At 46.0% G+C, this 14,782-nt stretch overlaps 1 protein-coding gene and 1 long non-coding RNA gene across 4 annotated transcripts; one reads left to right on the top strand and one right to left on the bottom strand.

The window, feature by feature from the left end:
* Positions 1 to 295: 295 nt before the first annotated feature.
* LOC147242233 (toll-like receptor 5) lies at positions 296 to 13,562 on the top strand. Of its 3 annotated transcripts, none has more exons than XM_086189034.1 (6): positions 296 to 505; positions 1,473 to 1,619; positions 4,425 to 5,236; positions 6,452 to 6,714; positions 11,792 to 11,880; positions 12,828 to 13,562. In XM_086189034.1, the coding sequence occupies exons 2-6, from the start codon at positions 1,569 to 1,571 to the stop codon at positions 13,059 to 13,061; spliced, it is 1,449 nt and encodes a 482-aa protein (XP_086045160.1). In that variant the 5' UTR covers positions 296 to 505; positions 1,473 to 1,568; the 3' UTR covers positions 13,062 to 13,562. The 3 variants fall into 3 exon arrangements, with proteins under 3 accessions (XP_086045160.1, XP_086045159.1, XP_086045158.1); XM_086189033.1 differs by adding an exon at positions 562 to 753 and having other exon boundaries at positions 297 to 482; positions 4,425 to 6,714; positions 12,828 to 13,560; XM_086189032.1 differs by having other exon boundaries at positions 297 to 505; positions 4,425 to 6,714; positions 12,828 to 13,560.
* LOC147242234 (uncharacterized) lies at positions 7,825 to 11,499 on the bottom strand. Its single transcript, XR_015110569.1, has 3 exons — positions 11,463 to 11,499; positions 8,579 to 8,676; positions 7,825 to 7,838 (listed from the first exon to the last, which is right to left on the bottom strand). It is a non-coding gene; the product is annotated as an uncharacterized LOC147242234 (long non-coding RNA).
* Positions 13,563 to 14,782: the final 1,220 nt, after the last annotated feature.

Here is a 14,782-nt window from a genome sequence, read left to right as displayed (position 1 = left end):
GGCTCTTGACCCTGATAAAGGTCACGTGTATATTTCTTTTTTTTTAAAAAAGAGGATCTCAAGAATAAGCAGTGATTGTAAACGTAAAAGTTCGAATACTCGTGATTATTTTAACTTTAAAGTGTGAACCCAACAAGTCGCCCCCTGAGGTCCACAACTGCTGCGACGGCATCTCAGAAGAGGATGTTGGCTCGCTCGGGATATTGCGACACATTCCCATGTTTCTGTCATACATGAAGCCTGGAGGGTGGCTCTGGGGGGGGGGGGGGGGGGGGGGTTGTTTGTTGAGGTGGGTCAGATCAGATGGGCGGTGTTAACTTCCCTGAAGTTGAAAAGAAATTCCTCTCCGACCTGCCACAGCAGCGCGAGGAAGACCAAGAGCATTCTTGGAGGAAACAAACAGAGAGACGCTGCGAACTCGAGCGCTGCAATCCGACGGTTCGCTGTTTCCTCAACACGTCTCCAGATTTGAGTGGAAGCAGGTCCGACGAGCCGGAACACCGTGGTAAATACCTGATCCCGCAAATCTTCCGGTTTTATCCAGGTGCGATCTATTCGCAGGTGCGATAATCGGCGCTCCTGACATCACGAAGATGCACCGCAATCACGGTGACAGACAGAGCGGGGGTCAAGCAGGTCATCACGGAGAGGCAGCCGCCTCCCAGCCGCAGGTCTCACCATAGTGGTGGGAGAGACGCAGCCACCGAACACACCAGCAGCCAGAGAGGAGGAGTTTGCTGCTGTCGAGAGCAGGTCCACCACGCGTGTGTGTGTGTGTGTGTGTGTGTGTGTGTGTGTATATGTAAATATAAACTATATACGTATGTATACGTATACATATATTATATATAGTGGATATACATGTATGTGTATATGTATACATATACGGTATGTGTGTGTGTGTATATATATATATATATACATACATACATATATATACACATACATATATACATACATATATATATATATACATACATATATACATACATATATATATATATATATATATATATATACACACACACACACACACACACATATACAGGCCTGCATTAAGGCACCATGGGCCCCAAGGCTCTGATCCATAGATGTTTCTGAACTCTATCCCCGCCACTTGGTGGTGCCTCTCCATGTACACTTCTGCGGCCAGCACCCTCCACCTTGTTACTATGTTGGAGTGTCAGATTCTTTTCTTTCTAAAAGTCCATGTAATATTTTCTAAGAAATCTAGAACTTTAGTCTGCTCTTGCAATGAGTGTCAGACTCACATTAATAGACACAAGTGCAAACATAAGCAGTAATTGTAGCATGTATAGTTCCAGTTATTAGCTAAATGCAATCATGGCTGATTGTTGAAGCTCATATCAGCCATGATTGTCTTCCCCAGTGAACCATGAACTTGCTACAGCAAACAGTCTTACGCAATTTCCTCCTTTCTGATGTAAGTCTCTGCTTTCTCCCTGGGCCAGGGCCAGCCTCGCGAGCAGCTGCCCCGCTGAGCCACACCACTCCATCCCACTGATTTGTGACTTTCTCCCAGGAAGCTCTGCCAGGACAAGTGCAGCATGAAAGCTCTGGCTCTTCCCTTTATTGGAGTATATATTCAATACATTCAGGTAGGGGAGCTCACAAGTTCCATTCCATTTTCTACCTCTTATTCTGTTCAGGGTGGTGGGGGTGGAGCCTATCCCAGCAGCGTTCCCCCTGGACAGGTCACCAGTCCATCACAGGGCCAACACATAGAGACAGACAACCATTGGCTCTCCCAGCCACGCCTACGGTCAATTTAGAGTCTGAATTAACCTGGTCCCCTCTTGATGTCTTTGGACTGTGGAGGAAGCTGGAGTACCAGAGAGAACCCAGCAGGAACAGGGAGAACATGGAGACTCACACAGAAAGACCCCGTGCTGCAGCCGGGGCTCAAACCCCAGAACCTTCCTGCTGTGAGGTGACAGTGCTGACCACTGCTCCACTTTGCGGCCTGCTCACATGCTATCTACCGTGTATATGTCAGTGTATTGTGTTAAGGTGTGAGATGGTGCTGTGCCTTTTTTCATGTTATTTAATTTGATTAATTTATTTACTTGACGTTTACCTGGGTACTTCATTCCATTCCACCTCATATGACAACATGTGTGGTGTTACAATAAATAGTCCTTGCTCCTTGAAACCCGATGTTACAAGTTAGTGGCAGAGGTGACAAGTTACCGAGGATACTGGTGGACGCAGGGCACAGAGTGCAGCCTTTGCTTGTGTTGTGATTACATCAGTGCTGACCAGAGGTTGTAGTGGTGTTCCCTTCAAAGTCAAAAGGCCGCTAATGAGTATCAGGCACAGTAACATGTTCTTCAAAAGTTTTAATTGTGCGCAGTCACACCGCAGAAAAACTAGGTGCTCCTTGGCCTGCTGGGCCTGTTTACCTTGCTGTGCTACACCGCTCACGCCACTGACCTGGCTGGCCAGATGGGATGTCACATCCACCTAAGAGGACGTATTCTGTCTGGGAAACAGCCCATAGCCCTTGCGTCGTCCGAGGGAGCGTGCGGACCAGTCTGCATCCTTCGAGGATATCGAGGTTGGAGTTAAGTTGTGACAAAAGCGCCTGCTAGCTTGAAAATAATGGCGGCTGCTAGAGAGCAAAGTGTGCATGCTGTAATAGGCACTTTATCACAGCTGGAAACATTTCATCATTGAGAAAAGCAAAGAACGGCACCTGGAGGCTTTCCTCAATGGAAACAGATTACTCTTTACTCCCAACTGGCTGTGGCGTGCCGGTGTCCTGCCGGGAAGTGATTCCAACGGTGGGACACAGCCTGTTGTATCTTTACCACCCAATCTTTAATTACAGTCTAGTCCTGTCCAGTTACAGTCCAGTTGACAGGACCAGGCTCAGGTACAGGACACAGATGCAGGGTTCACGGCGAGGGATTTTATTGTCTGATGCTCTGAGCAGAGAAATCAAAGGGCTTTGAAAATTAAACTAATCTACTCAGCGCTATGAAACAGACACAAAAGCTATCAAATATTATCAATAAATGAAAATCATTCCAACTGTGGAGGAAAAAAAGACAGAATGAAGGAAACTCAAAAGCACTCCTGAAAACTGGAGGCTGAGGACTATGAAAGTTAACCAACAAAAAATCACTCCAAGCAGAGGACAGAAAAAGGGCTGGAAACGAAACTGCTAACCCTGGACTAAGGTATCAAACTTACAACCAAAAACTCTCTCAGGGGGATGCAAACAGAAAACAACAGGCGAGGCTGCATAACTTGATCAAGGCTGTGGCAGGGCTTTGAATCTCTGGATTAGGTGAACGCACGAGGACGAAACACACTGGCAGCAGACAAAGGGAGACAAAGACTATTGAAACTCAGGGTAAGGGGACACAGGTGGATACAATCAGGGCGGGGCAGACAATCAGACTGGCACAGGAGGAAGGGCAAGTGACCTGAAACGAGAGGAGAGTCCATATTTCCCAATAAGACAGGAAGTGACACGACAAATAACCACCACCTCCCCGCGGTGTGACACCAATCAACTTTAACTAGTTATTTCTCAAACTATGAATGACACATAATAAATTTAGCATGATATTAAAATGAACTTAATTGATCACACGCACACGGTGGCTCTTACTGAGCTAATAAGCACTTGTCTACTGCAGGGTCAATTAACCCCACAGGGATTGCTAATTAAACTCATTTCCACTGCCCAAAAAGCCAGCTGTTAGTGGGTGTTGATGGGTTTTTGAGTTCGTGGAAAAGGGACGACAGTTGTGTGGTGAATATGAACCTGTAACATAGAGCCAGTTAGCTTAGCTTAGCACAATGACTGGACGAGGAAGAAACAGCTTTGCTACTGTATGTCCAATTGCAAAAATGGCACCTACGAGCTCCTCCTTGCTAACCAAATGATACATTATACCGTATGTCACGATCTGTCAGTTATTCTGCTACATGCATACTGCTAACACCAATAACATGGCTAAATAATTCCTGGGTGCCCAGGCAGTGCAGCGGCCTATTGTGTTGCCTATTAGATGGGGTAGCTTTGCTGGTTTGGCTCCCAGTGTTGCCCCCTGGTCAGCATCCATACTGACACACTTGTCTGTGTCTACGGTGCAAAGCAGGATAAGGGTATGTGTCCTGGTTGCTGCACTCCTCTGGTTGATCATTGCACCAGTTCATGGGAACTGGGGGGGGGGGGGGGGGGTAGCATGATCCTCCCATGCACACCTCGCCATCAAGTGAAAACACATGGCCTGTGACTCCAGCTGTGACGGAGGATGCCTGCGGTAGTCCAAGGTGCTCCCTAGAGTTGCAGAGAGGAATGGAGCAATGACCAGGGCAGATTGGTAGGCTGAATTTGGTGGAAAACGAGGGAAGAAGCAAGAAAAATAATGTCAACCTCTCATCCACAGGTGATCACATGCTACCGGTCCTGTAGTTTATATGGGCTGGTGGCAGATTGTTCTGCACAGCACCACTCCTGGGTTCCTGCTCTGCCCCCAAACATCAGCCACCTCTATCTGCAGAGTAACCGCATTCGTGAGATCAACAGCACCTCCCTCCAAGATTTTGAGCTGCTTCAAGGTTTGGATCTGGGACTGCAGCACGTGCAACTTGTGATAAGAAACAATTCTTTCCTTAAGCAGAAAAGATTGACACACCTGGTCCTTGGCCACAATATCGGCCTTCAGCTGGAGCTGAGGGCCTTTTCAGGACTGTTCAATCTACAAAACCTCTTTCTAGATTACTGTGGTTTGACGGACTCCATACTGGCAGAAAGCTTTCTACAGCCACTTTTGTCCCTGGAAATGCTTGATCTTTTTGGTAACCAAATTGTCAGACTCCAGCCTGGACAGTTCTTTACAGGACTCACTAAACTGACACGCCTAAACCTCAAGTTGAACCAGATTGAAAGATTATGTGAAGAGGACCTTGAAGGTTTCACTGGCAAGTACTTTGAATTCCTAAACTTGGACTCCAATAACTTATACAAAATGGCTAGTATCGATTTTGACTGGGAAAAATGTGGAAATCCTTTTAAGGGAATGGGCATCAAAATTCTGGACATATCCACCAGTGGGTTTAACGAGAGCACGTTGAAACAGTTTCTCAGAGCAACAGCGGGGACTCCGATTGACCAGTTGATAGCCTCTGGATACATTGGCAAAGGCTTTTCATTTGCCAACCTCCCTGATCCAGACAAGAGTACGTTTGAAGGCCTCAGGTACAGTGGATTAAGACTTTTAAATCTGGCTAAAAACCGTATATTTGCTTTGCAGAGTGCAGTGTTTAGTCCTCTAAGAAATGCCATCATAGTTGATGTATCCCAAAACAAAATCAATCAGATTGACAGCAATGCCTTTGATGGTCTTCAGGGACATTTACGAATGCTCAACTTGTCATTCAACCTTTTAGGAGAGATATTCTCTCACACATTTACCAATCTGACAGAGCTTTGGATTCTGGATTTGTCTTATAACCACATCGGTGCACTGGGGCATGAAGCATTCAGTGGCCTTCCCAATTTACAAGAGTTATATCTAACAGGAAACTCACTGCGAGATCTGGGTTCCCCCGCGTTGCTACCAAACATACGGGTGCTCTTCCTGGGTGACAACAGGCTGTGGACACTATACAGTGTTGCTAACTTGGGCATGAAAACTACTCACATTGATGTTTCACAAAACAGATTGACAAATTTGGTGGATGTTTACAGTGTTTTAACTCATTTCAAGTATCTGCAGAATATTTACTTTGGTGGTAATTTCATCAAGTGGTGCAATCTAGGTCCAAACACGACAATACCTGTCAACAACAGCTTGCAAGTGCTGGATCTTCATGATAGTTCCCTGCAGATAATATGGGCACAGGGGCAGTGCCTGGATCTGTTTAACCATCTTGACAATCTATTGGGCCTAAATTTAAGCTTCAACTCACTCGCTGTTCTCCCGCAAGGAATTTTTAGTGGCCTTGGCTCAGTAATTGAGATGGACCTCTCGTCTAATGCCTTGACCCACCTGCCGCCCGATGTCTTTCCCAGCAGCCTAAAAACACTCTACCTCTCAAACAACTTTTTGGCCTATCCGGACCCAAAGACTTTTCAGTCTCTTCTCTTCCTCAGCCTTTCTGTAAATCGGTTCTACTGTGATTGCAATCTTGAGAGCTTCCTGATGTGGCTGAACATGACCAATGTGACCTTCCTGAGTCCGGTGGAGGAGTTCAAGTGTGAGTTTCCAGCTGATCTCTACAACCTGCCTCTGCTAGAATACTCCACCATGGTCGAACCTTGTGAACAAGATGACGAGAGAGACGTTCAGGACCTTAAGTTTGCACTGTTCATACTCTGTACCCTCCTCGTCCTCACTGTCCTCTTTTGTGGGATTTGTTACGCCCATTTCCGTGGGCACATATTCATCATCTATAAAAAGATTGTTGGCAGAGTTCTTGAGGGTCCAAAGCCTCCGGTTGCCGAGGAGGAGGTGCAGTATGATGCCTACCTCTGCTTTAGTGACAGTGACTACAGGTGGGTGGAGGTGGCTTTGCTGAAGAAGCTGGATAACAAATTTTCAGAGGAGAACATCCTGCGCTGTTGTTTTGAGGCCAGAGACTTCCTGCCAGGCGAGGATCACCTCTCCAACATCCGAGATGCCATCTGGGGCAGCAGGAAGACTGTATGCATCGTCTCGAAGGAGTTTCTTAAAGGTACTGCTTTTTTGAAAATGGATTTTGGGTGATTTTCATTTAGTTAAAGAGACCATTTATACGCTCCTGATCAAGCTAGCACTGGTCTGTCCTGTCTCAATATTAATTGGTTCCTGAAAATGTGAAGGGTCCACAGGTGTGCCAATTGGCTATACTTATGCTAACAGAACCTGGAGTTTGGGTTTGTTAGTGAAGGTCTCATTGGCATGGATTCCAGAGACGTATTGTGAAGCGCCTTTTCAAGTATCGCATGAAGAACAGCTGATGGAATTGGAAAAAGTTGCAGCTCAGTAGAAGGGGTTTATGCCTTGTTTGACAGAGAGTACATGTGAGAAGTGGCAGACAAACTCAGCATTTCTACTAGGGTTGCAAAGGGGTGGAAAATTTCCAGTAAATTTCTGGTAAATTTCCAGAAACTTTCCATGGGAAGTTAAGCTGGGGAATTTTGGAAATATTCCAAATCGGAAACTTTCCATGGGAATTATGGTAATTTATGGGAATAATTGGTAATTTATGGGAATTAACTGGAAATTGGGGTTAATTCAAACAAAATTGTATCATATCCAAACATAAATGTAAACATTTTATTTTGTCATAAGCAGACATCCATGCAAAATAATACAATTAAAAAAACATGACATTTAAACAGGTTTATTTGAGTAGAACTTTATCAAGTTTTAATTCTTGTATGAACAATCAATTTTTTTACTGAACAAAAAAACATGAATGTTGGGTAAAATATTACCCACCAACCCAATCAAAAACGTAGACTACCCCCCCCCCCCCCCCGTCCCAATTCAAAATGTAAAACAAAAGCCTCTTCTCTCAAGCTTAGGCAATGGCCTCTTCCTGGTCCTCATCAACATCCGACATGTTCACCTCCTCAGCATCCGACTCCAACTTCTCCCCCTCGGTGTCACTGTCCAGGCTCTGTGTCAGGCTCAAAGAGCCTTAGGTTTGAATGTTTTGAGCCTTGAGGAAATTTTTGGCACTTTGCAATATGCTGCTGCATTTTTGTAGCATTCTTCTCGTTCGTTCACAATATTTACACACATACAGACTTTCCTTCAACACTAGATTGTGTGAAATGCCTCCACACATCAGATGGCAAACGTGGCATTTTTCTGTAGAATAAAATAACAAAAAAGCTTGTAAAAACACAAATGCAATGGCATGAACAGAAATATAGTTAGCTAAACAACTGGAATGATCTTCAAAATATTTGACAATTGATGTATAAATTCTTGTATGGTTGCAGAAAACCGTCTTGCAGGAGTCTGAGAAAACAGCATTACATTTGAGGTCGCTACCAGCATAATAAGCTCGCCTCTTCAGTGGTCAATGAACTGGTGCTAGCTAACTAACGTTTAGCTCCTAATTTACCAGCTGGCTAGCTACTGTATAAATACATTTTTATTTAAAATTTGCAAGTTAAACATTAATACCATTATAGATCAAATATATTTACCCTAACCCTGTGTCTTGTGCTTTGAGCTCAAAAGTGTGGCCTTCAGGGCTCAAGAAATCATGTGTGCATGTGATGGAGGAATGCACAGTGCATGTAGGGGGCGTGGCCTCAATAGCCCTGCAGTAAGCAGTGTGCTGTGTGCATGTGATTGAGAAATAGCATAGATATTCAAGTGTACTTGCATTAAATCTGGTTGTTTTAGTCAAGATTATGCTACAATATATTTTCCCCAACTATATTTAAATTCCCTGTCAAGGGCCAACCTTCAATTTTGTAAATTTTAGATTTATTCCCGTTTATTCCCATATATTCCCGTTTATTCCCATGGGAAGTTTCCAACTTTGAAAATTCCCTGAATTTTGCAGCAACTCAATATAGAATGAATTATTAACTGACCAACTGTTTCTGCTGCCATCATCTTCCAGGATGTTCCACCTCCAAACAGAAGATGACGGCGTTGCCTCCACCACCATCTTCTGGCACCATTATGTAGCCTGTTTATTAGTTTCAAACCAGTAGATGGAAACACACCAAAGACATATTTTTGTTTTTGCCGAATAACAACAGTTCAGTTAAACTCAGCTTGTGGATCAAATGTTAACACAATATGGCTGCTTCAATTTGTGGTCTCATTCTTTTAGTCACCACGACCGTTGGCTATAAAACTTTGTTACTTTTATGTCATCAAATGATTTGGTTAGTAGTATTAAGTTCTGAATTGTCTTCGTCTTGATCTTCTTCTTCGTCTTCGTCGTCCTCCCCTGATCCAGGTTCAGGTTGTAGGGGCAGCAGCCTCAGCAAGGAAGCCCAGACTGTCCTCTCCCCAGCCACTTCCGCCAGCTCTTCCGGGGGAATCCTGAGGCGTTCCCAGGCCAGCCAAGAGATATGATCCCTACAGCATGTCCTGGGTTGGCCCCAAGGCCTCCTCCTGGTCGGACATGCCTGGAACACCTCCCTAAGGAGGCGTTCAGGAGGCATCCTCACCAGATGCCCAAACCACCTCCACTGACTCCTCTTGACATGGAGGAGCAGCAGCTCTACTCTGAGCCCCTCCCGAATGACTGAGCTTCTCACCCTGTCTCTAAGGGAGAGCCCAGCCACCCTGAGGAGGAAACTCATTTTGTCCGCTTGTATTCACAAGCTCGTTCTTTCGGTCATTACCCAGAGCTCATGACCACAGGTGGGGGTTGGAACATAGATTGACTGGTAAATTGAGAGCTTCTCCTTTTGGCTAAGCTCCCTCTTTACCACAACGGACCGGTTTAGCACCCGCATCACTGCTGACGCCGCCCCAATCCGCCTGTCAATCTCCCGCTCCATCCCACCCTCACTCATGAACAAGACCCCAAGATACTTAAACTTGAGGCAGGACTTCCCCCCTGACCTGGAGTCGGCTGAAGACCATGGCCTCAGACTTGGGGGTGCTGATTCTCTTCCCTGCCACTTCATATTCGGATGCGAACTGCCCCATCATGAGCTGCAGGTTGTGGCTTGACGGAGCTAAGAGGACAACATCACCAAACTCGACCCCCTCCACTGCCTATAAATTCTGTCCATAAAAGATATGAACAGAACCGGTGACAAAGGGCAGCCTTGGCGGAGTCCAATCCTCACCGAGAACAAGTCCAACTTACTGCAATGCTAAGCAGACTCTCTCTCCTCCAGCAGAGAGACTGAATTACCCTTTGTAAGGGTCCATCCACCCCATACTTCCGGAGTACCCCCCGCAAGGTGCCCCTGGGAACATGGTCTTCTCCGGATCCACAAAACCCATGTGGACTGGTTGGGGAAACTCCCATGCCCCCTCCTGCACCCTAGTGAGGGTGAAGAGCTGATCCACAGTTCCACGACTGGGACAAAAACAACACTGCTCCTCCTTGATCTGAGGTTTTACTATCGCCCTGACCCTCCTCTCCCGTACCCTGGCGTAGACCTTTCCAGATAGGCTGAGGAATGTGATACCCCAATAGTTGGAATACACCGTCTGGTCCCCTTTCTTAAAGATGGGGACCACCACCCTGGTCTGTCACCCCAAAGGCACCGCCCCTGATGTCCACGCAATGTTGCAGAGACGTGTCAACCAAGACAGCCCCACAGCATCCAGAGCCTTGAGATACACAGGGTGGATCTCATCCACCCCCGGAGCTCTGCCACTGTGGAGTCCTCACTGCCCTGGCAATTTTTGCCCTGGAGATTGGATGACCCCCCCCCCAGTACTCCCCCAACTCTGTTTCCTCCATGGAATACATGTTGGTGGGATTGAGGAGTTGTTCCTTCCACCATCCAATCATCTCCCCAGTTGACATCAGCAGCCTCCCGTCCCCACTGTAAACAATGTGGGCAAGTTGCTGCCTTCCTCCCTGCAGGCGATGGACAGTTTGCCAGAACCTTTTTTGGAGCCAACTGATAGTCGTTCTCCATGGCCTCACCAAACTCCTCCCACGCCCGAATTTAGGCCTCCTTCTTCAGCCTGATGGCTCCCCTCACCTCTGGTGTCCACCAGCAGGTTCGGCCGCGACCGGCCCCCCAAAGACATCAAGAGGGGACCAGGTTAATCCAGACTCTAAATTGACCGTAGGGTGTGGCTGTGAGAGCCAATGGTTGTCTGTCTATATGTGTTGGCCCTACCATGGACTGGCGGCCCATCCAGGGTGAGCCCCGCCTCTTGCCCAAAGGCTGCTGGGATAGGCTCCACCCACCCCGCCCCCGAACGACCCTTAACAGGATAAGCAGTAGAAAATGGATGGATGGATCAATGACTGTAATTGCAATCCAAAAAAGTATTATTATGCGATACAACACTGACATGCAGGTATCAGTAAAAGCGCCTGTATGGATATCCGGCCCTGGTCACCAACCAAGCTCTCTATAGGTGAACAAAGGAATTTAAAGAACAATTAAATAGAGAAACTTCTTCCTCTGAATTATGCTAAGGAACTTAGCATGTCCTTGTTTATTTCAATGGCTTGGACACCCCAACCGTCTGGTAATGCCGCCCCCTGTTGGTTAGCATGTGGATCATAAAGTTGTAAGCTCTTCCTTATCTCCTTATGAGCCCTACCACATGCGTACCGTGCTGGTTCTGTACAGGCTGTAATAACATCTCCACTGCTTTTGTTGCTTTGTCTGCGTGATGCTGTCTCCAAATCTCTCCTGTGATATTTATTGTGTTTTGTTTGATATGCATTTTAATGTCAGTAACGTTCAGGTTTTGTTTGATACATCCTGGTGGGGGCAGAAGATGAAGATTAGCCATTTAGGCTAACTCTGGATTACTTACAGTCTGACTATTGCTTGATGAACACTGTCCCTGGTACATACCCAGTAAAAATGAAAGCCTCTGTTCTCGCACCCCTCCAACACCAGTGTTTTGATGCAAGCTCAACTGGACCTTTTCTCAAGGCCACGTTTGTACCCAACAGACTGACTGACTGACCTCAACTCATAGCTCTGATCAATTCAAAATCTTTATGAACTCATGGCAGGTGTCTGACTGACTCAATTTATTACAAAACCCTGTTGGGCTGCGAGGATTCTATCATGTGTTCTTGAGGATTCTCAAGCTAACGTTCTAGCTAGCGCTAGCTCAATGGCTGCTCCCTCTTTTAGATGGCTGGTGTCTGGAGGTATTCACGTTGGCCCAGAGCCGGATGCTGGAGGAGCTCAAGAACGTCTTGATCATGGTGGTGGTGGGGAAGGTGAGTATCACCCTGCTGAACTTTGCCCTCCCTCTGGAGTCATGGCAGTAATTGTGGTCATTTCTCTTAGAAGTCAAGTCAGTTTTATTTGTGTGGCGCCAAATCACAACAAAAGTTCCCTCCTGACTCTTTACCAGTAGAGCAGGTCCAGTACCTCACTCCTTCAATGAATCTACACCCAACAGTTCTCCATCAGCAGCACATCCTGCAACAGTGGCGACGAAAACCTTCCTCTTAACAGGCAGGAACGTGGAGCAGATCCAGGATCAGTGGTGCCGGCCTTCTGCTCTGACCGGTTGGGGGGAAAGAGAGCAGGAGAGCAGGGCAGAGACAAAGACAGATAATGGAGGAAGACATTTATGCAGAAGGAAAGAGAGGGACAGAGATAAAGAGAGAGAGAAAGGGAAGAGACTGATGGACAGACATTTGTTATAGAAATAAGAGACAGTTCAGTACACACTTCCTGCTCCCCAGCTTATACAGATTCAAGTACACATTTATCTTACAATTAGCAGAAAACTGCAGCTGTGCTTCAACCACCAAACACCAGTGCAGCTGGTTTTACTGGTGCGAACTTCAAGCTTTTGTTTGTGTGCCTGTTATTTATCCAGGAAAGTCTCTACCCAGGGAGTTCTAGTCAAGATGCTAGTTGAAAAAATAAAAGAAATTCCAGTCAAAATATATATATATATATATATATATATATATATATATATATATATACATATGTATATATATATAAAAAATATACATATGCACATATAAATATACATATATATACTTTTGCACATATATGTACACATGTGTAAACAGTCCAAGAAACAGCACACATATGTAAAATAATAGAGTAGACACACAGAAATCAGAGGCAACGCCAGTGTTTGCATGTTATGATGTCACTTCTTCCCTGCTGATGAAAGTCTTTGCCAACGTGATGTGGCGGTCAGGTGGCCCACTACCAGCTGGTGAGGTACAATGCAGTGAGAGCGTTTGTCCAGAGGAGGGAGTACCTGATCTGGCCTGAGGACCCCCAGGACCTGGAGTGGTTCTACGAGCGGCTCGTCTCTCAGATACTCAAAGACACCGAGCTGAAGAGGCCCACAGAGGAGAAAGCAAGGCCCGAGGTTCTACCTCAGCCAGAGAACGCAGTCCAGCTCCAGGACATCCGAGCCGCAGTGTGAACTGAGACGAAAAGAAAAGCTTCTCCAGCCGAGAGGAGCACCTCGCTGAACCGCTGAGAGAGGAAAATGACTCCGATTCAACTAAATTTGAAGAAGAAAGGGCAGCACAGGCAGAAACCTGTAAACCCGTGAACCAATCAGAAATCATTGTCTATATGTGATTAAACTGATGGCTTGAGAGTAAAATAATCAAGCGTACTAACGAGGCAGTAATGATCTCCAATATTCCATTTCCTTGACACTGTTGCTTAATGGGCTAGTTTGCACTGTACGATCTGGAAATTAGAACTGTTAAAAGGTAAGATTGTAGAAAAACGTCCCATCATGGAAGCCGAGCCTGTGTGAAGCTTCTCTCACAATCTATGAGGATTTATTTGCTGGTCCTATTGGGCTGCCAAAAGAAAAAGAAACTAAACCTGCGATTGCTTTACGTGACAGAAGTTGTCACCTAAGACCTCTTCCAAAGTGATGTGGATTAAAAATAAACGATTTTTATTTAATATGACGTCATGGTACAATCATTGGTGTCAGGAAAGCTTGGAAGTTGAACTCCATCAGAGCCGTGCTACCGGTGGTAACCACTAGATGGCGTTTGCTGTCTGTTCCTTCGTCCATGTGTGACCCCTGGAGAGACTTGGACCCTCACCACATCACAACTGTTGTAATTATTCTGGGTGTGGCGCGCTGTCTCACTCTCGTCGGGAACTGTTAATCACGCGTGGCTTCGTCGGATGCGAGATGAGAGGGACTTGATGATCCCTCGGTTTCTTTTAACTGCCGGGAGGCTGAAAACAGGAAGCTGCCGGGCGGAGGAGAGCTTCCGTCCGTTGGCCCGGCCGCCTGCAGCCTCTCAGCCTTTGAGAGCCCGCTGCTGGGAGGCTGCAGCCTCCTGCTGCTCATGCACTGCGGACAGTCCATTAATCTGAGCACAGGGCGACGTGCACATCTGCCCAGCTGCTTTTTGTTCTGCACCACTTCACCTCTGGGATTTCGATTCTTACCAAACTCTGATTAAAACGTGATATATCCGTGAACAGCAACCAAAAAAGATGATTGTCCAGTCCTTTTATTTCCCAAAACCACATTTCAGCTGTGGTCCACGTTTAAGTTTGAAAAACAACCAAATCCGGTTGGAGTCCCAGAGAAGGTTTTGTGTTCTTGTGACTTTATTTATTTTTTTAAAGTAGGATACAATTCTTTCTCCCATAAAATAATGAAGTTATTAAATCTAAATATGTGTGGTCATAACTTTCTTGAATTCTTAGACTTAGAACTAAATTGTTTTTTTTTTAATTTTTCATCATTTTAAGCATTGATCAGTCGAGGAGGGAGGCGGGAGGACGGGGCTGCGGCGGTCCTCGCGGCTGGTGGCTTTAATTCCAAGAGTGGCAACGTCCCTTTGATTCAACGACTTTAGGGTTCGTAGCATTGTGGGCTAATTTGCTGTTTCTACTGATTTCCTATGAAAACCTTCTGATGGTGAGTTTGAGGAAGGTCCTCCGGAGGCCCGACGACGGGCACTCCGATCACGTGACGGTGTTATTTACCCACGTGCTCCCTCATCTGCTCGCTTCGTGTCTTTGGAGCTCGAGGGATTAACGAGGCGAGAAACTAAATCATCTTCAGCTTCTCCTCCTCAAACAACAGCAAAGGACAAACCCGCTTCTCTCCCATAAATCTGTTCCGGTTCTGCGTTTCCTCTGAAATCTAATTTGAAAATG

The sequence above is a fragment of the Aulostomus chinensis genome, chromosome 20 (assembly GCF_037954235.1).
Source record: "Aulostomus chinensis isolate RoL2024-O1b breed Wild chromosome 20, RoL_Achi_v1.0, whole genome shotgun sequence".
Classification (NCBI taxonomy): domain Eukaryota; kingdom Metazoa; phylum Chordata; class Actinopteri; order Syngnathiformes; family Aulostomidae; genus Aulostomus; species Aulostomus chinensis.
This window is presented reverse-complemented; position numbering and strand designations above follow the sequence as displayed.